Genomic DNA, 22,775 nt, shown 5'->3' with positions numbered 1-22,775 from the left:
TTTTTGTTGTTAGAGGTAGAGAGCCTTTTAATGTAAAGTTCCAAATCTTTTTTAAAGGCACAAAAGATAGGACGGGTATTAAGAAACTTACATCTATGAATATAAAACTTAACCAATAAAATAATGAGGTTGCAAAGGTAGAATTCCTTTTCAAATTTTTGTTTACAACGTGAGCCTCCAGCAGGTGTAGTTAATCGACGGCCGATGACGTCGTTGGCAGGACGCCCAGGAAGTCTAGCCGAGCGCAGAGCACCTCCGCGCTTCGATGGAGTATGGCGCTCTCCGGAGGCTTGAGATGCTGCCAGAGGGTTTTCTCCTGGATTCCCGTGCTTATCATCACCTGCGTGCTGCTGTGGTCCTACTACGCCTACGTCTTCCAGTTGTGTCTGTGTGAGTCCCGCCAACGCGGCCCTTTGTCGGGGATATTTAGCCGGACATGTACCGCAGTTTGCCGCAGCGGGAACCGTCAAACTATGCGGAAGTGTTTTTATCCCTTTTATTAGTTCGCTTTCGTAAAGCTACAATGTGTGTTAAAGTCTTTTTGTTTCCATATAGAGGTGGTTAAAGCGCGTTCATTGTTGCGTGTATAGTGTTGTTAGCCTGGGAATATGTGGAGTAAAGAGCTCCGTTGAATGTCGTATTAAACATGTTGTCTTCTTTCCTCCTCCACAGTCACCCTGTCCAACACTTTGGAGAAAGGTGCGTTATTCATATGTGTTTTGTCTTCTCTACAAAGGTGTCCATGTTATATACACTATATTGCCTCAAGTATTTGGCCACCTGTCCAAATGTTTCTGATTGATTGATACTTTTATTAGTAGATTGCACAGTACAGTACATATTCCGTACAATTGACCACTAAATGGTAACACCCCAATACGTTTTTCAACTTGTTTAAGTCGGGGTTCATGTTAATCAATTCATGGTACAAATTAGAGATGTGCAGATAGGCAATTATATCATCCGCAACCGCATCACCAAAGTCATCGTCCACCCGCCGTTCACCCGAACCAACATTTTATCAGAAGCGCAACTGCCCGCAGAATTAGGTCTCTGCTTTTTGCAGATGATGTGGTCCTGATGGCTTCATCTTCTTCAGCTCTCACTGGATCGGTTTGCAGCCGAGTGTGAAGCGACCGGAATGAGAATCAGCACCTCCAAGTCCGAGTCCATGGTTCTTGCCCGGAAAATGGTGGAAGGCCATTTCCGGGTTGGGGAGGAGACCCTGCCCCAAGTGGAGGAGTTCAAGTACCTAGGAGTCTTGTTCACGAGTGAGGGAAGAGTGGATGGTGAGATCGACAGGCGGATCGGTGCGGCGTCTTCAGTAATGCGGACGTTGTACCGATCCGTTGTGGTGAAGAAGGAGCTGAGCCGGAAGGCAAAGCTCTCAATTTACCGGTCGATCTACGTTCCCATCCTCACCTATGGTCATGAGCTTTGGGTCATGACCGAAAGGATAAGATCACGGGTAAATGCGGCCAAAATGAGTTTCCTCCGCCTTAGAGATAGGGTGAGAAGTTCTGCCATCCGGGAGGAACTCAAAGTAAAGCCGCTGCTCCTCCACATGGAGAGGAGCCAGATGAGGTGGTTCGGGCATCTGGTCAGGATGCCACCCGAACTCCTCCCTAGGGAGGTGTTAAGAGCACGTCCAACCGGTAGGAGGCCACGGGGAAGACCCAGGACACGTTGGGAAGACTATGTCTCCCGGCTGGCCTGGGAACGCCTCGGGACCCCCCGGGAAGAGCTAGACGAAGTGGCAGGGGAGAGGAAAATCTGGGTTTTTCTGCTTAGGCTGTTGCCCCCGCGACCCGACCTTGGATAAGCGGAAGAAGATGGATGGCAACCGCACGCCAACCGCCCGTTGAAATACATCAGATGTCGGCCACCTTTACCACTCAGAGTGCTATTTAAACCCGTTTCACAGAGTAAAGAAGACAATGGGAGCTGCTAACGTTCTCGCGGATATCCAATGGTGTTCATCCTGATGACAAGAATAAGGGCGTGCTGTGAAGCCATTGCCTTTGACACCTTCAACAACACGTACAAACCAATTGTTAATCCAGCAACATGTTGTATGCAGCTTCCGCAATCACACGTACAAGATTGAAAGGCATACTGGGTGATACAGAGTACACTGATGGTTTTGATATAAATAATTTTAACACTCTTACTATAATGCGCCACGCTGTGAAGCCACACCAAACAAGAATGACAAACACATTTCGGGAGAACATCCTCCCAGTAACACAACATAAACGCAACACAACAAATACCCAGAATCCTTTGCATCCGTGACAATTCCTGAATATATTTTATAGCCCCCCATGACCCAACCCCGCCTACCTTACCGATGCACGGACGGGGTGGGGGTGGCGGGGTTTGCTGCTAGCGGGGTGTATAAAATAGCCAGGAATTGTCATGGATGCAAAGGATTCTGGGTATTTGTTGTGTTGCGTTTATTTTTTGTTACTGGTAGGATGTTCTCCCGAAATGTGTTTGTCATGTGCAGCCCTTTGAGACACTAGTGATTTAGGGCTATATAAGTAAACATTGATTGATTGATTGATTCTTGTTTGGTGTGGCTTCACAGCGTGGCACATATTACTAAGAGTGTTAAAATTGTTTCTATCACAACCATTAGTGTACTCTGTGTCACCCAGTATGCCTTGCAGTCGTGTGCGTGTGTCTGCAGAAGTCACACACAACATGTTGCTGGACTGACAAGCAGATCGTACATGTTGTAGAAGGCGACAAAGCCAATGGCTTCTTAACACGTCCTAATACTTATTATCTGGGTGACTGTCGGCAGTCATTCTAGAGAATGTTTGCGTCTTCTATTGTCTTCTTCGCTTTGTGACACAGGCTTTGTGACAAATGGCTCTTAGAATGGTAAAGGATACCGATCCCAGAACCATGTATATCCAATATTTCCGAATGGTTCAACCGCCACCCGCCCGAATCTAATTAAAATCTCTTTTTTCGTCCTGTCACCCGCCCGACACGCGGTTTATCCGCGGATGAGAACGCAAACCGCGCGTCTCTAGTACAAATATATACTATCAGCTAGGGTTGGGTATCGTTTGAATTCGAACGATTCCGATTCTTTGTCTCGATTCCGATTCTTCTTGTACCATGCCGGGATCAATGTGTTTGCCAGGTAGTCCCTGTAAGGTGGTATGTATTTTGGGTTGAGAGTTTTCACCATATCCCTGCAAACATAAACAAACATGTAATGTTGCTGTTACTGTTTAGCCCAGTATCAATTAGCTTAGCTCTAACGTTATTGCTTAATTAACCTAAATTTTGGAGATTCCGCCTCTGAAAAGGGATGCAGTCTTTTGACTATGTGTGCAGTGACCTTTCTGTGGCACTCTTCCTTCGTGGCACCGACATTTTCCCCATTGCCGCTACGGTGAACGGAGTACGCTGAGCACATAGCGGAGCCTGGCTAGCAGGTTGTAAATTGTCTATGAAAAAATAAGCGGGCTAATTTGTTAGCTGCCTCAATGTTGGCGCAAAACACATTATTTATTGCATATATATTGTTTTACTTACCGGATTCGGACTGCAGTGCAGTCACCGAGATGCCAGGCTGGGCGTCGGAGCCGGAGCCAGAGGAAGAGGCAGAGGAGGACGGTCGGCGCAGCGCGTCGAAGACGGGGCACGCATTTATTTGTACTCCATGAACTCGGAGGTGCTTCATCATGTTCGACGTGCACCCTCCTAAGCACGAAACAGTCCTGTCGCACGTGTTATATTTTGCCGATTATTTCATTTTTTTTAGTAAAATAAAGCCACACTTTCGACCGCCGGCGCTCAGCTACACAAAAGAACAAATACCCAGAAACCCTTGCAGCACTAACTCTTCCAGGACGCTACCATATACAACCCCAGGCCCCCACAAACCCCCCCTCCTCAACCCTGCCCTGCCACCACCCCAACCCCCCATTTCCCGAATTCGGAGGTGTCAAGCTGGCACGTGCACACAAAGGGCCCTATGGGTGCCCTTTTTTGCCTCGTCTTAAAAAGTGCCCTCTGCCTGTGTGTGTGTGTGTGTGTGTTTTTTTGTTTTTTTTCTTTAAACATTAATAAATTCCTATTAGGGATGTAAAAAAACAAAACAAAACAAAAAAAACCAGCGGTACAAAAACTCCACGTTTTCATGTAATACCGGGTTGTTTGAGCCTGCCGCTTCCGCCAGAGAAAGAGAGAGAGGGCGAGTGAGTGAGTAAGTAAAAGGAGAGAGAGCTAACTGCGGCCCTGAGGAGACGTGACAGTGGAGCAACTTGAACCTGTAAGTTATGGTCTAGTCGCCGTCCACTTGTTCAGCATCTAATATGGCTCATAGTTCAGAAAAACGCTGTATTATTATATTATTCAATGTGTCAGCTTCTGTTTTTGCCGGACGTCGGAGCACGGCGCATCTATTCCGCACAGAGCAGACCTGATGGTGCGGGACAGGAAGTAGTGTACAAAATACAAAATAAAACACCGGGTTAACTTTCTAAATAAAATCCACTGTGTTTACGGCGGATCACATCTCTCTCACAGTAGAGGTTTAGATATAAAGTTGTATTGCGTTTCAGTTGTTTAGTCCGAGCATTAAGTGAGAAAGACCATAAGTTACAACTTGATGGTGTTTTCATCAAGTTAAAGGAAGGACAGATTTTCACATTGAAGTTTTTTTCATTTGGGTATTTATTTATTATTATTTTTTTCAAAGTTCATGTTGCTCTGTTCAATGTTCAATATTAAAGTGCTTATCTTTAACAAAAAATAGCCTAATAATAAACCAGTGTTTTGTTGCTTTTCATGTCTTCCAAGCCTATGATAATGTGAATTAACTCATTATGACAATAATTTGTTGACACAAAGGAAATGGCAATCACTTTTACGTACAAAGGACACACAGCTAAGTAGTTAGCTTCCTATTAGCAAAGTTAATTTTATATTAATTTCCATATTGTGTAAAGGACCCAAAAAAATGTCCTGCCCTTTTCTGACTTTGAGCCCTTGCCCCTCTATAATCATGTGCACGTCCCTGGTGTCAAGGTTGGCAAGTATGGTCAAAGGATGCCACCTGTTCAACAAATCCAGTCGTGAAATTTCCTCGCTCCTAAATATTTCAAAGTCAACTGTCGCCTTTTCTGTAAGAAATTGAAAGTGCTTGGGAACAACAGCAACTCAGCCACCAAGTGGTAGGCCACGTAAACCGACAGAGGGGTCAGCGGAGGCTGAAATGCAGAGTGCAAAATGGTCGCCGACTTTCTGCCCAGTCGGTTGCTACAAAGCTCCAAACTTCATGTGACCTTACAATTAGCCCACGTACAGTACGCAGAGAGCTTCATGGAATGGGCTTACTTTGGCCGAGTAGCTGCATCCAAGCCATACATCACCAAGTCCAATGCAAAGCGTCGGATGCGGTGGTGTAAAGCACGTCGCCACTGGACTCAAGCGGAGTGGAGACACCTTCTCCGGAGTGATGAGTCACGTTTTTCCATCTGGCAATCTGATGGACGAGTCTGGGTTTGGAGGTTGCCAGGAGAACGCTACATTTCAGACTGCATTGTGCCGAGTGTACAGTTTGGTGGAGGAGGAATTATGGTGTGGGGTTGTGTTTCAGGAGTTGGGCTTGGCCCCTTAGTTCCAGTGAAAGGAACTTTGAATGTTTCAGGATACCAAAACATTTTGGACAATTCCATGCTCCCAACCTTGTGGGAACAGTTTAGAGCGGGCACCTTCCTCTTCCAACATGACTGTGGACCAGTGCACAAAGCAAGGTCCATAAAGACATGGAAGACAGTCTGGTGTGTATGAACTTGACTGGCCTGCACAGAGTCTTGATCTGAACCTGATAGAACACATGTGGGATGAATTAATACGAAGACTGGAAGCCAGGCCTCCTCGACCAACATTAGTGTGTGACCTCACCAATGCGCTTTTGGAAGATTGGTCGAAAATTCCTATTAACACACTCCGCAACCTTGTGGACAGCCTTCCCAGAAGAGTTGAAGCTATAATAGCTGCAAAAGGTGGACCCACATTATATTGAGTCCTATGGGTTAGGAATGGGATGGCACTTGAAGTTCATGTGAGTCAAGGCAGGTGGCCAAATAAGTTTGGCAATATAGCGTTTATCAGTATAATCCTAATGTTCTCATTCATACAGGTCATTGTCATCTCCGCACCGTCTTTCAAGACAAACCAAGCAGTCCAGTTGCGATCGATTGCATGCCCTGAGATATAATCCTAATGTTTGTGTTTGCAGTGGCCTATTTACTGGTGTTCCATGTGTGCTTTGGGATGTTTTCCTGGACCTACTGGCAGTCCATCTTTACACCTCCTTCTTCACCATGCAAGAAGGTATTTGGGTATTCACGCAACAGGGGTGTCTAACTTGTTTTCATCGCAGTCGTGGGGGCCCCTTGAAACAGTGAATAGAAGAGTATGAAAGTATTATCGCCTCATTATATTATTGCCTATGAATTTGGTTATTTGATTTTTGTATGGGCAGCACGGTGGAGGAGGGGTTTGTGCATGTGCCTCACAATACGAAGGTGCTAAGTTCAATCCCGGGCTTGTTATCTTTCTGTGTGGAGTTTGCATGTTCTCCCTGTGACTCCGGCTTCTTCCCACCTCCAAAAACATGCACCTGGGACTAGGTAGATTGGCAACACTAGTGTGAATGTTGTCTATCTGTGTTGGCCCTGTGATGAGGTGACGACTTGTCCAGGGTGTACCCCGCCTTCCGCCTGAATGCAGCTGAGATAGGCTCCAGAACCACCCGTGACCCGAATGGGACAAGCGGTAGGAAATGGATGGATGGATAAATGGATTTTTGTACGTACAAATTGATGGATAACTTTCTTTGAAATCGTAAGTCAAGGTGACAAGCAGATATTTAAGTATTTATTGTTATTTTTACAAACTATCATACGGTATATGGAAGTTAGGGGTGCTAAAAAAATGTTTATCACATTTAAATCCTGATTTTTTATTTTTATTTTTTTTTTTAGTAATGTTCAAAAATTGAATTTATTTAAAACATTTTTTATTTTATTTTTGTCCATGCTTACGTAGTGCATGTATGTGTCATACGTCAGCAACTAAAAGGACGTTTTGTATCCTGTAAGCCGTTTTTTTAAGGTGTTATTATACCAAACAACACATTGTAGAAATCTGTTTGAATCGAGAATCGTGTTGAATCCAGTATCGATTATGAATCCAATCCTCACCACAAGAATCTGAATCAAAAAGCGAAGTGCCCAAAGTTTCATACCAATAACAATTGAATATTTGTATATACCAACCCCGTTTCCATATGAGTTGGGAAATTGTGTTGGATGTAAATATAAACAGAATACAATGATTTGCAAATCATTTTCAACCCAAATTCAGTTGAATGCACTACAAACACAAGATTTTTGATGTTCAAACTCATAAACTTTATTTTTTTTTTGCAAATAATAATTAACTTAGAATTTCATGGCTGCATCACATGCTAAAGTAGTTGGGAAAGCGCATGTTCACCACTGTGTTACATCACCTTTTCTTTTAACAACACTCAATAAACGTTTGGGAACTGAGGAAACTAATTGTTGAAGCTTTGAAAGTGGAATTCTTTCCCATTCTTGTTTTATGTAGAGCTTCAGTCGTTCAACAGTCCGGGGTCTCTGCCGTCGTATTTTACACTTCATAATGCGCCACACATTTTCGATGGGAGACAGGTCTGGACTGCAGGCGGGCCAGGAAAGTACCCGCACTCTTTTTTTTTTTTTACGAAGCCACGCTGTTGTAACACGTGGCTTGGTATTGTCTTGCTGAAATAAGCAGGAGCGTCCATGATAACGTTGCTTGGATGGCAACATAAGTTGCTCCAAAACCTGTATGTACTTATTGGCATTAATGGTTCCTTCACTAATGTGTAAGTTAGTCATGCCTTGGGCACTAATACACCCCCATACCATCACACATGCTGACTTTTGAACTTTGCGCCTAGAACAATCCGGATGGTTCTTTTCTTCTTTGTTCCAGAGGACACGACGTCCACAGTTTCCCCAAAAAATTTGAAATGTGGACTCGTCAGACCACAGAACACTTTTCCACTTTGCATCAGTCCATCTTAGATGATCTCGGGCCCAGAGAAGCCGGCGGTTGTTGATAAATGGCTTTTGCTTTGCATAGTAGAGTTTTAACTTGCACTTACAGATGTAGCGACAAACTGTATTTAGGGACAGTGGTTTTCTGAAGTGTTCCTGAGCCCATGTGGTGATATGCTTTCGAGATTGATATCGGTTTTTGATACAGTGCCGTCTGAGGGATCAAAGGTCACGGTCATTCAATGTTGGTTTCCGGCCATGCCGCTTACGTGGAGTGATTTCTCCAGATTCTCTGAACCCTTTGATGATATTATGGAGCGTAGATGTTGAAGTCCCTAAATTTCTTGCAATTGCACTTTGAGAAACGTTCTTAAACTGTTTGACTATTTGCTCACACAGTCGTGGACAAAGGGGTGTACCTCGCCCCATCCTTTCTTGTGAAAGACTGAGCATTTTTTGGGAAGCTGCTTTTATACCCAATCATGGCACCCACCTGTTCCCAATTAGCCTGCACACCTGTGGGATGTTCCCAATAAGTGTTTGATGAGCATTCTCCAACTTTATCAGTATTTATTGCCACCTTTCCCAACTTCTTTGTCACGTGTTGCTGGCATCAAATTCCAAAGTTAATGATTATTTGCAAAAAAAAAATGTTTGTGTTTGAACATCAAATATGTTGTCTTTGTAGCATATTCAACTGAATATGGCTTGAAAAGGATTTGCAAATCATTGTATTCTGTTTATATTTACATCTAACACAATTCCCCAACACATATGGAAACGGGGTTTGTATATCAATGTTTAAAACATATGAAATTTAATGTATTACAGTGTTGGCTCGTGATGAGGTGGCGACTTGTCCAGGGTGTACCCTGCTTTCCGCCCAAATGCAGCTGAGATAGGCTCCAGCATCCCCCGCGACCCTGAAAGGGACAAGCGGCAGAAAATGGATGGATGGATGGATAGAATAGTGGTGTCGAACTTGTTTTCATGGAGGGCCACATAGCAGTCATGGCTGCTCTCAGAGGGCCGCTTGTAACAGTGAACGGAAGAATTTTAAATATATATTAATAAATAATATATAAATAATCGCGTCATATTATTGCCGATGCATTTTTCGCACATACAAATTGATGGACAGCTTACTTTGAAATCGCTAGTCAAGGTGACAAGCAGATATTTAAGTATTTATTATTTTCACAAACCATCATATGGTATATAAAAGTTTGTGGCGCTAACAAAAGCTTTTTTTTTTTATCACGTTGGAATCCCGATTTGTGATTTAGTGATTCAAAAAAATTGAATTTATAAACATTTTTGTCGAATTTATAAAAATAAAAAAAAAATTTCGGCCATCTCTTTGCTTGCTTGGTGCACGTATGTGTGATACATCAGCAACCAAAAGGTTTCTAATCTATAAGCTGTTTTGTTAAGGTGTTGTTATTTTTATACCAAATAATACATTGCAAAAATAACTTTGAATTGAGAATTGTGTTGAATCCAGTATCGATTATAAATGAAATCCTTACCCCAAGAATCTGAAACGAATGGCGAGGTGCCCAAAGATTCGTACTAATAACAATTGAATATTTGTATATATATCCAAGTTTAAAACATATGAAATTTCATATGGAGACAATGAAAACATTTAGTATGAAAGATGAAATATTCACAGGCTTTTGCGGGCCGCATAAAATGAGGTGTCGGGCCGAATCTGGCCCCGAGCCTTGAGTTTGACTCTTGTGTCATAGAACAATTCTTCTGAAATCGTGTGACCTTGGGGGGAAAAATGCTTTTTTTGCCTCACCAGAATGTGATGAAGCATATGGAGATCTTGCCCACACTGTAACCACGGTGGGTGACCATGAAAGACCAGGGTGTTGTTTCCTTTAATGTCAATAAGCTTACAGTGTTACTCAGAGGTACAGTTTTAACAATTTTATTTGAACAAAAATTTACTATTTATAGTCACGATGGAGATAATGTCTGATTGAATGCTAAAAACATTATGACAGGCCGCCTTAAACAGAATGGAATTTAATTTTTTTTTTGCTGAATGAGAGACCCAGAATGTACTTGAAAATAATGTGGGATTTACAATATTAACTATCAACGATAAAACACTTAATATTGACAACATATGAACGTCACACACCCTCTCGATCAACATTTTACAATGAAGCGAAATGCAACAAACAAAGTGAAATATGAATGCAAAGGGTATAAAAAACCCCCACCTACAATCTGACATATCTGATTTATCACTAAGCTTTAGAACTTTGTTGTAAAAATTTCCTTCCGCGTTTGTCCCTGACACCCGCATTTCAAGCTAACCGATCTGGAAGCACTCTGTGGAAACGCTCCCCACCCACACTGCTTGGTGCCTCGTCTGAGCTGCTTATTTTGCACAAGTCTATAAGCTACAGGTGTACTCATTGGAGCATGAAATATTTACACCAGCGTGTGTGTTTGTTCACAAATTTAACATAAGACACGGCCTGTAACACAGCATACAGTAACCTACTCTGTCCGTTTTCTACCACTTATTCCCTTTGGGGTCGTGGGGGGCGCTGGTGCCTAACTCAGCTACAATCGGGCGGAAGACGGGTACACCCTGGACAAGTCTCCACCTCATCACAGGGCCAACACAGATAGACATTCACACTCACATTTACACACTAGGGCCAATTTAGTGTTGCCAATCAACCTATCCCCAGGTGCATGTCTTTGGAGGTGGGAGGAAGCCGGAGTACCCGGAGGGAACCCACGCATTCACGGGGAGAACATGCAAACTCCACACAGAAAGATCCCGAGCCTGGATTTGAACCCTCCTTGTTAAATCGCTAAATCACCTTTTTCGGCGTGCGGTGGTCCGAGCTTTGTGGTTGGTGGTGGATTTCCGTTCTGTGCGGTGCCTTTTTTTTTTCTTTTTCGATGGCTGGGTCGATCAGCGTCGGCTATGGTGCTGCATTGTGTGCATTTTATTGTCTTTTTCATGATGTGGGTGAGTACATAATGCGTTAAACGGCTGATTGAATCAATGTGTGTTTGATTCAATGTGAACAATTTCATTGGTCCACTGCAACCTGTTTGTCAATTTCCTTGGTCTGATGTGACATGGCTAAATTTATTGGCGGCATAAGAAGATAAATTAATCAATTATTCTATTAAGCACAGGGTTCATAGCGTTGGAAAAAAATTGTGGCTTTTGCAAAATAAGTCACCATCAAGCCAAAGAAAGTTGCGAGTGCCAGCATTTTGATAAAGAAGATGAGAAAAACAAGACAAGTAGTCAGTTGGAGAGACATGTAATTCCCTCTCTTCTGCTTATAACTTGACATGATTCCTGCCAAACACCGCTGGATGAAAAACACAACCACCATGATCCTTTGGACAATTGGACAACACAATAAAATAAATAGATTACTACCACAGTGCGATTTCACATGACTTGTCTCCGCTAACGGAATATGTTTGCTGTTCTAGTTTCAGCTGTCGTACTCAGAAAAGGAACAATACGAGATGGAGGAGAGGCCGGATGCACAGAAACAAATCCTGGTAGAGATTGCTAAGAAGCTTCCCATCTATACCCGAGCTCAGTCTGGAGGTAAGACTTTGGCTTACGGTTCCAGTCAGAAGTCTTTAACCACTCACCACTGGCTTGAATGTCCTTTTTGTTTTGGACCTGTAATGATTTATTTAAATGCTTTTTAAAACAAAAGTTTGTCACACAAATTCTGATTAAATTGGGATTTTCACTAATTTGATTTGCAATTAATTCCTATGAGGACTTTATGTAAGATTGTGATCAGAACTAAGACAGGTGCACAATGTAAGTTGTACGAGCATGTCAGTCACTGCCTCTCTTTTATCAGTGCTGATGACTAAGCAGGAAGTGAAGTGGAGGCATGCTCATCTCAAATGTCCTGCACTCAACCGGCCTTCCTTTTGTGTTGTCTAGCTATCAGGTTCTGCGACCGCTGCCAGGTGCTGAAGCCTGACCGCTGTCACCACTGCTCGGTCTGTGAAATGTAAGTTATCCTTTCCTCTCCTATTTGTTCATTTAGAGATTGACCAAAGCAAGAAAGGGGATATCAGCGCTAAATGACGACATCGTCTCATTTGCGTAGTTGGTTTTGGCGCAAAAGTTTGTGTTTGTGTGGGAATGTGTAAAACTGAGCTTTAAGGGTTGCGTTGTAAGAAATGTACGTCATTATGTCATGTTTTCAAACTTTGTTTTACAACAGAACATGAAGTTATTGTGTACTAAATAAAGTTCATTTAAAGATAATTTACACATCATTTACATAATGATATAGCACAATATATTTGTCAAAAAGCCAAATGTCCGCGCAGATAATCGGTCAAACCCTAGTTTTTAGTAAGGTAGGGCTGCAACAAATAATCAAATTCATTGAATTAGTAAAAAGCTTAGATAATTTTTAGAATCTGGACCCAAAGGTGTGCCAGGGACTTTAAATATGCGGGCATAGTCACCGCACGGGCGCTGCAAGACAGTACACATGGTCATGTGGCGGCTAACAGCATGGATTTAATAAAAAATGAAAACATGTATTTATATTAGATTATATATACATATGTGTGCATGAATTCATGTGTGTGTGAAGTGAATTATATTTATATAGCGCTTTTCTCTAGTGACTCAAAGCGCTTTACATAGTGAAACCCAATATCTAAGTTACATTTAAAGCAGTGTGGGTGGCACTGGGAGCAGGTGGGTAAAGTGTCTTGCCCAAGGACACAACGGCAGTGACTAGGATGGCGCAAGCGGGAATCGAACCTGCAACCCTCAAGTTGCTGTCACGGCCACTCTACCAACCGAGCTATACCGTACCGTGTGTATGTATATATATATATATATATATATATATATATATATATATATATATATATATATATATATATATATATATATATTATTATTATTTTATTATTCAATTAATTTTTTTCCAGTAATGCACACATTAAAAGTGCAATTTCACTGTTGACAATGTACAAAAATTACAGTTATGGCAAGAAAAAATTATTTTTTTCAAATAAAGTGTGTTTTATGGAATTCATTGAACAAACTAATTGCTAGATTACCTGATTACTAAATAATCGATGGCTGAAGCCCTATAGGAAAGTGGGTGTTTAGTTCAGGAATAAATACATTTAATTTCTTTTTTATTCTCTCTGTTTGTTTCATTGTAAACGACTAAAAGTGCATTTTACATGATTTAATCAAAAATACTTTTTTTTCTTTTTTTTTTCTTTAAAAGGTGTGTTTTGAAAATGGACCATCACTGTCCCTGGCAAGTTTGAGATTCCATTTTAATAAACTTTTAGCACATTTGTGTCTTCTTGATCTAATGTTGTGACGATCTCTCAGGGTGAATAACTGCGTGGGCTTTTCCAACTACAAGTATTTCCTGCTTTTCCTCTCCTATTCCATGCTTTACTGCATATTCATCGCAGCCACTGTCTTTCAGTACTTCATCAAATTCTGGGTGGTAAGTGTCATTAAAAATGTGCAGTACTGGCATTAATTTGACCTGAGCGTAACATTCTAATTGTCTTGTTACTGTCTTTCCTAGGGGGACTTGCCAAATGGGCCTGCAAAGTTCCATGTCCTCTTTCTCATGTTTGTGGCACTCATGTTCTTTGTCAGTCTCATGTTCCTCTTCGGTTATCACTGCTGGTTGGTGGCCAAAAACAGATCCACTTTAGGTTCGTCACAAAAGGAATTACATAAAATGCTAAGAAAGTGTGTGACATTTTCCCCTCATTTTTTCCAGAGGCTTTCTCTGCTCCGGTTTTTGTCAACGGACCAGACCGACATGGCTTTAACATTGGCATACGCAGAAATCTGCAGCAAGTGTTCGGAAAAGACCGGAGACTGTGGTTTATTCCAGTTTTTACAAGGTGAGTTCAATATGGAGATTAGCTATTCTGCTTAACAGCTAAAAGGGTCTGTACATTTTTTTTAACCAAAAAATATATACATCACACCACCAGCCAGCTTATGTTGCAACCCTTGTAAAAAATATGGAATCACCAGTCTTGGAGAATGTTCATTCAGTTGTTTAATTTTGTAAAAGAACACATAACAGACATGACTCAAAACTACAGACATTTCAAATGGCAACTTTCTGGTTTTAAGAAGCACTAAAAATAAATCAAGAAATTAAATTGTGGTAGACAGTCACAGCTTCATTTTTAGATCAAGGAGAGTGACTATTCTGGAATCTCCCTGTACATTTTCATCTCCAAAGCTAACACTTGCATCAGATTCAATCTGTTGGTTAGTCTGCAGTTAAAAGGGAGCGCTTATACCTCGGAGAGCAGCTGCACCAGCTGGATTGACATAAATCATAGCGCCAACATCCATCCATCCAATTTTATACCGCTTATTCCCTTTGGGGTCGTGGGGGGTGCTGGCGCCTATCTCAGCTACAATCGGGCGGAAGGCGGGGTACACCCTGGACAAGTCGGGGCCTCATCGCAGGGCCAACACAGATAGACAACATTTACACACTGGGGACCATTTAGTGTTGTCAATCAACCTATCCCCAGGTGCATGTCTTTGGAAGTGGGAGGAAGCCGGAGTACCCGGAGGGAACCCACGCATTTACGGGGAGAACATGCAAACTCCACACAGAAAGATCCCGAGTCCAGACTACTCAGGACCTTCGTATTGTGAGGCAGACGCACAAACCCCTCTACCACCGTGAAGCCCTAGCGCCAACAAGAGATGTTATTTGAAACGAAGAAGGGGGTTATCAAACTTCTTCAAGAAAGTAAATCATCACATAATGTATAATGTTCATCTCATCACACGGCGTGCAGTAACTTATCGGAGACGTCGCTGAGCGCGGTTTTCATCTTTCTCCTCTTCCTGCACGCTGAAACTGCTGAAGTGTTGTTCAGCATGCGGCAGCCTTTCGTGGTGGATTTTCCGCTCTGTACTTCAGGTTTTTTTCTTTTTCGATGTTCGTGTTAATCTTCGGCTTCGGAGCTGCGTCGTCTGCATTTTGTCACGTATTCTCAATGACGAGGCCGAGTTCATAACGTGCTAAACGGCTGACTGAATGATCGTGTGAGTGCGTTTGATTTAATATGAACAGTTTCATTGGTGTACAGTGACCCGTTCAACAATTTCATTGGTCTGCTTGACAAGGCAAAATTCATTGGCGGTCTGTGAACGCGGAAAAATCCATAAGTTAGCGCATTATGGTAGGTACAAAGTAGCAGCTTATAGACCGTATATAATGGTACACCATTATGTCCTAAAAGCCTTAAGCAGGACGGATATAAAGCTTAAGAGCCATTGAAAAGTTAAAGAGGCTATGACAGCGCGCTCAGTACTTGTAAACTCACATGCTAGATGAATAAGACAAAAGGACATTAGAAAACAATTGTAAATTCTCAACCTTGTGCTATATCTTTTATATTATAGATATACATCAGAATTGATGCTAGTCAAAGTAAACAATTATTTGTGTTTTTATTCCTGCAACAAGCTTTTGCGTAATGTTCTTTTCAGCCAAGGGAACGGCCACTACTTCCCCTTAAAGAATCGGAGAGAGTGTCAAAACCCCTTGCTAGCCAGCGAGGAGATTTGGGAGGAGTCAGACGACGCCTCAGAGGAAGGAAGCTGGGGTGAGTAACTCATGTCAAATGTACTTCTTAATGTGTCTTATCAACATAAACGCTTTCGTTTTTGCGCCCAACAAAACTTTTACTATATACACAGAATACCTATTTCTCTCAAATATTGTTCACAAATCTGTCTAAATCCGTATTAGTGAGCATTTCTTTTCTGCCATGATAATCCATCCCACCTCCCAGGTGTGGCACATTAAGATTTAAGACAGCATGATTATTGCACAGGTGTACCTTAGGCTGCCTACAATAAAAGGCCACTCTGAAATGTGCAGTTTTATCACACAGTGTAATGCCACAGATGTCGCAGGTTTTGAGGGAGCGTGTAGTTGGCATGTTGACTGCAGGAATGTCCACCAGAGCTGTTGCATGTGAAGTGTTCATTTCTCTACCATAAGCCGTCTCTAGCTCGGTTGGTAGAGTGGCCGTGCCAGCAACTTGAGGGTTGCAGGTTCGATTCCCGCTTCCGCCACCCTAGTCACTGCCGTTGTGTCCTTTGGCAAGACACTTTACCCACCTGCTCCCAGTGCCACCCACACTGGTTTAAATGTAACTTAGATATTGGGTTTCACTATGTAAAGCGCTTTGAGTCACTAGAGAAAAGCGCTATATAAATATAATTCACTTCACAATTCACACTTAAAGGTATTTCATAGTATTTGGCAGTACATCCAACCGGCCTCACAACAGCAAACTATGCGTGAACACACCAGCCCACGACCTCCACATACAGCAGTTGCGCCTCCATGATCGTCTTAGACCAGCCACCCGGACAGCTGCAGCAACAATTGGTTGGCATAACCAACAAATTGTGTGGTGCATTGCATGAGGAAAATGGTGGTCACACCAGACACAGACAGCATTTCTGACAACACCAGACCCCCAATAAAGCAAAACTGTACATTTCAATGTGGGCACACTTGTGAAATAATCTTGCTGTTAAATCAGATTCTTGATATGCCACACCTATGAGGTGGGATGGTTTGTCTTTGCAAAGAAGAAATGCTCACTAACACAGATTTAGACAGGTTTGTGAACAATATTTAAAAGGGATATGTCTTTTGTGTATACAGTAAAAGTTTTAGCTCTTTGAGTTCAACTCATAAAAAATGGGAGCAAAAGTAAAAGTGTTTCATTTATTTTTTTCTTCAGTATATTTGCATCTTCTCTTTCCAGTAGTTCTGATTGCAACCATATATTCTGCATATTCATGAAGACAGATACTGTAACCATATATTCTGCATATTCATGAAGACAGACACTCTAAATGGATTACGCTCCTTTTTTTGCTCACTTAAGACACATTTTCTGTGCACAAGTTTAGTAGATCAGCTTTGTGTGTGCTATCAAGTCCCTACGGGTTTTTAGTACACTCAAACCTAGAGTAGATCAGGCCCTCAGTGACACTACAATGTCCTCACACGCTTTTAAGCTGGCATGCAGGTTCAAAGACTAGATGGGACAGCTTTAGTCTGAGGGGATGGTGTTGGATCCTAAGTATTTATTGCCCTTGTTAGTCCATTCAGTTCTAACAATTGTCATGGAGGCACTTGAAACCCACAATGGAGGGGACTTAGAGCAGGGTTCCCCAACCTTTTTTTAATGTATGCATTCATTTCACAGGCCAGCTTTCTAAGTATGGCAGATAAAAAAAAAAAAAAAATGTGCCTTAGGCTACAATCTGCTACATTAACATTTTATATGTCCATTAATGTGCATTGTCCCATGTCCTCTAACAAAGGAGTTGTAATATACATCTATTAACCATCGTATTGCTGGTGTGTTTAGTCAGACAGGCGAAAGTTAATTTGAAGAAAATGCGGTAGTTTATACATCAATTCATGTTTCTGTGTGGCCCGGTAGCAAATGCATCACGGACCGGTACCGTTCCCTGGACCGGTGGTTGGGGACACTGCCTTAGAGCAGTGTTTTTCAAACACTGTGCCGTGAAATATAGTCTGCTGTGCCATGGGAGATTGTCATTTCAGCTAATTGGGTTGAAGTATTTTTTGCAAAGCAGTAATAACAATCTGCAAATAATGTGCCGTTGTTGAGTGTCTGTGCTGTCTAGAGCTTGGCAGAGTAACCGTGTAATACTCTTCCATATCAGTGGGTTGATTTGTCCTGATCACGATATGCAGACGACAGCTAGAGGCAGTATGCAGGTAAAAAATAATTTAATGCTTATACCAAAAATACACAAAAGGCGAGTGCCGCTAAGAAAAGACATTAAAGCTTAGGGATGGCTATGCAGAACAAAACTAAAACCGAACTGGCTACAAAGTAAACAAAAACAGAATGCTGGACAACAGCAAAGACTTACAGCTTGTGGAGCAGAGATGGCGTCCACAAAGTACATCCGAGCATGACATGACAATCAACAATGTCTGTACAAAGAAGGATAGCAACAACTTAAATAGTCTTGATTGCTAAAACAAAGCAGGTGTGGGGAATAGCGCTCAGGGAAGAAATGAAACTGCTACAGGAAAATACCAACAAAACAGGAAAAGCCAGCAAAGGACAAGAACTAAAACGCTACAGTCGCGGCGTGACAGTACTTTGAGACAAGAGCTATAGCGATGCATGCTTAGTTATAGTTTGAATTTGAAAACAACTTTTTACTGTCAGTATCGTCTGCTGAGTTTCATTTTTAATGTTTTCTAATGTTGGTGTGCCTCTGCATTTTTTCAATGAAAAAAATGTGCCTTGACTCAAAAAAGGTTGAAAAACACTGCCTTAGAGAAGTGGTTCTCCAATGGGGGTACTTGAAGGTAAGCCAAGGGATGTGAGATTTTTTTTTAATATTCTAAAAATAGCAACAATTCAAAAATCCTTTATAAATTATTGAATAATACTTTAACAAAATATAAATGTAGGTTCATAAACTGTGAAAAGAAGTACAACAATGCAATATTCAGTGTTGACAAATACATTTTTTGTGGACATGTTCCATAAATATTGATGTTAAAGATTTCTTTTTTTGTGAAGAAATGTTTGTAATTAAGTTCTAAGGCAGTGGTTCTCAACCTTTTTTCAGTGATGTTCCCTCTCTGAACATGTTTTTAATTCAAGTACCCCCTAATCCGAGCAAAGCATTTTTGGTTGAAAAAAAGAGATAAAGAAGTAAAATACAGCACTATGTCATCACTTTCTGATTTATTAAATTGTATGACAGTGCAAAATATTGCTCTTTTGTAGTGGTCTTTCTTCAACTATTTGGAAAAAAAGATATAAAAAATAACTACAAAACTTGTTGAAAAATAAACAAGTGATTCAATTATAAATGCAGATTTCTCCACATAGAAGTAATCATCAACTTAAAGTGCCCTCTTTGGGGATTGTAATAGAGATCCATCTGGATTCATCAACTTACTTATAAACATTTCTTCATACATCTTTAACATCAATATTTATGGAACATGTCCACAAAAATCTAGCTGTCAACACTGAATATTGCATTGTTGCATTTCTTTTCACACTTTATGAACTTACATTCATATTTTGTTGAATAATCATTCAATGAATATATTGCTAAAGGATTTTTGAATTGTTGCTATTTTTACAATATTTTTAAAAATCTCACGTACCCCTTGGCATACCTTCAAGTACCCCATCTGAGAACCACTGCCTTAGAGCATAAATACTTTGGATCCCTCAGAGAAGAGCTGTGACTGTCCTGTCTCGTCTTTGAGTATGAATGAATGAATGATGCTTGGATGGGAGACTAAACGTCTTCTCAGACGAGCAGGATGTCCCTTGGTCATGTACTCATGGTGGATGACAGTAAAGCATGTTATTCTAGGATCAACTATGTGACTGTCTTATGCTTTTCACCAACACTGCCCTCTAGTGACCAGGTGAACAAATGCAGAGCACTAACATTCTCTCCCTCTCTCATTTCAGTTGAGGATGAACACCTGTCTGTTACCATCGAGAGGGAGGACTAGCACGTTCATGTGAGAAGTGACTGCTGCACACAGACCCAACCTGTGGATGATGTTTTCCTCTGGTGAAAAAGACAATGTGACCAAGCAGCCGTCTGCTTCCTGTCATCGCAGCAAGGTGAATGAAGCACAGTGTCATGTGATCATGTCAACATGTGTACATGTGTGTCATGTGATCATGTCAACATGTGTACATGTGTGTCATGTGATCATGTCATCATGTGTACATGAGGTAAGCCATGCTTCTCTGTATCCCCTTCTGCACTCGTCTAATGTTACCTGGGCGGAAAGCTCAGTTGTGTCACAGAAGAAGCGTATCGTATTTATTTCCTCTCCGCTAGCTCGCGCCTTAAACACTTTTACATACGTCGCCCTGTGTTTTGGGAGCCCATTTTCCCAGGGAATGTTCTGGACTGTGCTGTATTTTAGACAACTCTCCATCTTTTATTGTTACATTTAGGTTGGTAAAGGGAAGAGACTTATTTAAATCATTTAATATCAAAGCATGTAAGACAGGGGTGTCCAAAGTGCGGCCCGCCACACATTCTGCAAAAACTGCAAGATTGATAGTATTGCAAAAATGTAAAAAAAACATTTAAAAAAAAGTGGAATGAGGTGAAATCTAATGAGAAAAAGTGGCAATGTTGACACAAAGCTGCCATGCAGGCGGTTTGTTTTTTTCCTTTTGTCTTTATTTTCTTTTTTTTTTCCATTGGTCAAACAAAACAAAAAAAAAGAACAAAAAAATCAATGTCATAATAAATAAATAAATGGGTTGCACTTGTATAGCACTTTTCTACCTTCCACATTTACCCATTCACACACTGATGGAGGGAGCTGCCATGCAAGGCGCTAACCAGCATGAACTATTACTTAGAAATGATCACTTTAAAATGTTTTATGTGGAAAAAATATTGCATATGTTGTGTGGTTGCCATATAAAAGTTTTGACAAAAGAGCATAAAACAAACAAAAATATAGTTCAAACTTAAAATCGACAGATATATCAAAAGTTGATCTTGAAATTTAAGTGATAAAAGTTTAAAAAAAAAAACTAATAAAAATGCATCACTTTATGAGTGGGGAACATTTGGGATCTCAAATATATTTAGTAGGATTTTATTTAACTTTTCACTGTGATTACTCAAAAATATTAAATAATTAAAATCAATGGTGTCCTGCATTATTGTTTTTTGAGGGCTTTAATTGCTAAATAAAGGAACTCTCCTGAAGGAATATAAAGTACTATCTATCTATCTAAATACTGCATATTTCAGTTTTACTCTAAAAAACAAAGTTGTCTTTGACAGAATCTTAGTTGTTTTACTTTATATCAACTTCAAGTTGATATAGAATTTACTGCAAGCATTAAATACAAAAGAATAATAATTTAGTGACTGAGACCCTCTATGCTCCCCAGGAGCCCTAAGGATTAAAAATAAAAATCTTTATATTTTGTTATGGTTAGAAAATGAAAAATATCCAAATGGCCCCCGCATGTTTACATTTTTCCATGTGGAAAAAGTTTGGACACCCCTGATGTAAGAGATATGAAGAATCATATCCTAAATACTTATGTGCTCAACAAGCGTCAACCCTGAGTTAAAGGTGACCCCATAGCTGTTTCCAGCAAGCGTGTACACTTGCTCTACACCTTGGTTCACTTGCTCTACACCTTGGTTCACTTCCTGTTCCCCCAGTCAACATAAATCCAGCTGCATAGTAAAGCAGAGTCGCACATCACACTGTGAACAGGATCCCTGTTTAGCGGCAAAAAGTGCATGTCAAATGTCAACCAATGAGTGGAAATTTGACAGCAAGTGTATACCAAGACCCTTCCTGCTCTGTCACTGATCACAATATAACCATGATACAGACATCCTCCTTGTCCCTGATGGTCCTGCTGGGCTGGATGTTTCAGAAAGATGTACAGCTATTTACTATTTTGCACAAGAGATGTATGAACATGGTTTAATGTACAGTACAGGAGCTTGGACACACCTTCTCATTCAATGTCTTCTTTATTTTCATGACTATTTACATTGTAGATTGTCACTGAAGGCATCAAAACTATGAATGAACACACGCGGAGTTATGTACTTCACAAAAAAAGGGGAAATAACTAAAAACATGTTTTATATTCTAGTTTCTTGAAAATAGCCACCTTTTGCTCTGATTACTGCTTTGCACACTCTTGGCATTCTCTCCGTGAGCTTCTAGCACACCTGTGAAGTGAAAACCATTTCACCCTTGAAGTGAATTATATTTATATAGCCCTTTTTCTCTAGTGACTCAAAGCGCTTTACATAGTGAAACCCAATATCTAATTTTTACATTTAAAGCAGTGTGGGTGGCACTGGGAGCAGGTGGGTCAAGTGTCTTGCCCAAGGACACAACGGCAGTGACTAGGATGGCAGAAGCGGGGATCGAACCTGGAACCCTCAAGTTGCTGGCACGGCCACTCTACCAACCGAGCTATAAAATGGGGCTTTAGTGTTATTTAGTTTAAGACAAGCTCATTGAGAGAATGTCAAGAGTGTGCAAAACAGTAATCAGAGCAAAGGGTGGCTATCTTGAAGAAACTAGGATACAACATTTTTGTTCAGTTATTTCACCTTTTTTTGTGAAGTACATAACTCCACATATTCATTCATAGTTTTGATGCCTTCAGTGACAATCTACAATGTAAATAGTCATGAAAATAAAGAAGACATTGAATGAGAAGGTGTGTCCAAGCTCCTTTACTGTATGTACAGTATGACCCATTTTTGTGGGGCTCTAAATTAAGTTTTGCTTTGGGCCCCAATATAAACAGGGGCGGCCCTGAATAGCAGTGAAACGTTTCTAGTAAACAAAAGCACTTGTTTGACTTTGGTTCTGTAGCTTCCCATCGAAGAAACCAAGCTGTACATCTCAATTTTTAAAAAATGGGGCTTTAGTGTTATTTAGTTTTAAAGGCCTACTGAAATGAGATGTTCTTATTCAAACGGGGATAGCAGCTCCATTCTATGTGTCATACTTCATCATTTCCCCATATTGCCATATTTGTGCTGAAAGGATTTAGTAG

The 22,775-nt window shown here is 41.0% G+C and overlaps 1 protein-coding gene across 1 annotated transcript; it reads left to right on the top strand.

Moving 5' to 3' along the window:
* Positions 1-221: 221 nt before the first annotated feature.
* On the top strand, positions 222-21,296 carry zdhhc15b (zinc finger DHHC-type palmitoyltransferase 15b). The gene is made up of 11 exons (XM_061899681.1): positions 222-390; positions 673-699; positions 6,269-6,363; positions 11,586-11,706; positions 12,061-12,130; positions 13,382-13,414; positions 13,492-13,612; positions 13,697-13,829; positions 13,898-14,024; positions 15,646-15,761; positions 19,668-21,296. Exons 1-11 carry the CDS (start codon positions 273-275, stop codon positions 19,709-19,711), a joined length of 1,005 nt encoding a protein of 334 aa, XP_061755665.1. The 5' UTR covers positions 222-272; the 3' UTR covers positions 19,712-21,296.
* The last annotated feature ends 1,479 nt before the right edge of the window (positions 21,297-22,775 follow it).

This window comes from Nerophis ophidion, linkage group LG05 (genome assembly GCF_033978795.1).
Source record: "Nerophis ophidion isolate RoL-2023_Sa linkage group LG05, RoL_Noph_v1.0, whole genome shotgun sequence".
In the NCBI taxonomy this organism is placed as follows: domain Eukaryota; kingdom Metazoa; phylum Chordata; class Actinopteri; order Syngnathiformes; family Syngnathidae; genus Nerophis; species Nerophis ophidion.
Note: the sequence above shows the minus strand (reverse complement) of the source record. Positions and strands in the feature narration are given on the sequence as shown.

What these genes read in the sequence shown, in the direction of transcription:
- zdhhc15b (XM_061899681.1), top strand. Translation starts at nt 273, where the DNA reads ATGGCGCTCTCCGGAGGCTTGAGATGCTGCCAGAGGGTTTTCTCCTGG. An exon ending in TACCCGAGCTCAGTCTGGAG is followed by an intron (nt 11,707 to 12,060) that starts GTAAGACTTTGG and finishes TGTGTTGTCTAG; the next exon opens with CTATCAGGTTCTGCGACCGC. An exon ending in TTTATTCCAGTTTTTACAAG is followed by an intron (nt 14,025 to 15,645) that starts GTGAGTTCAATA and finishes TGTTCTTTTCAG; the next exon opens with CCAAGGGAACGGCCACTACT.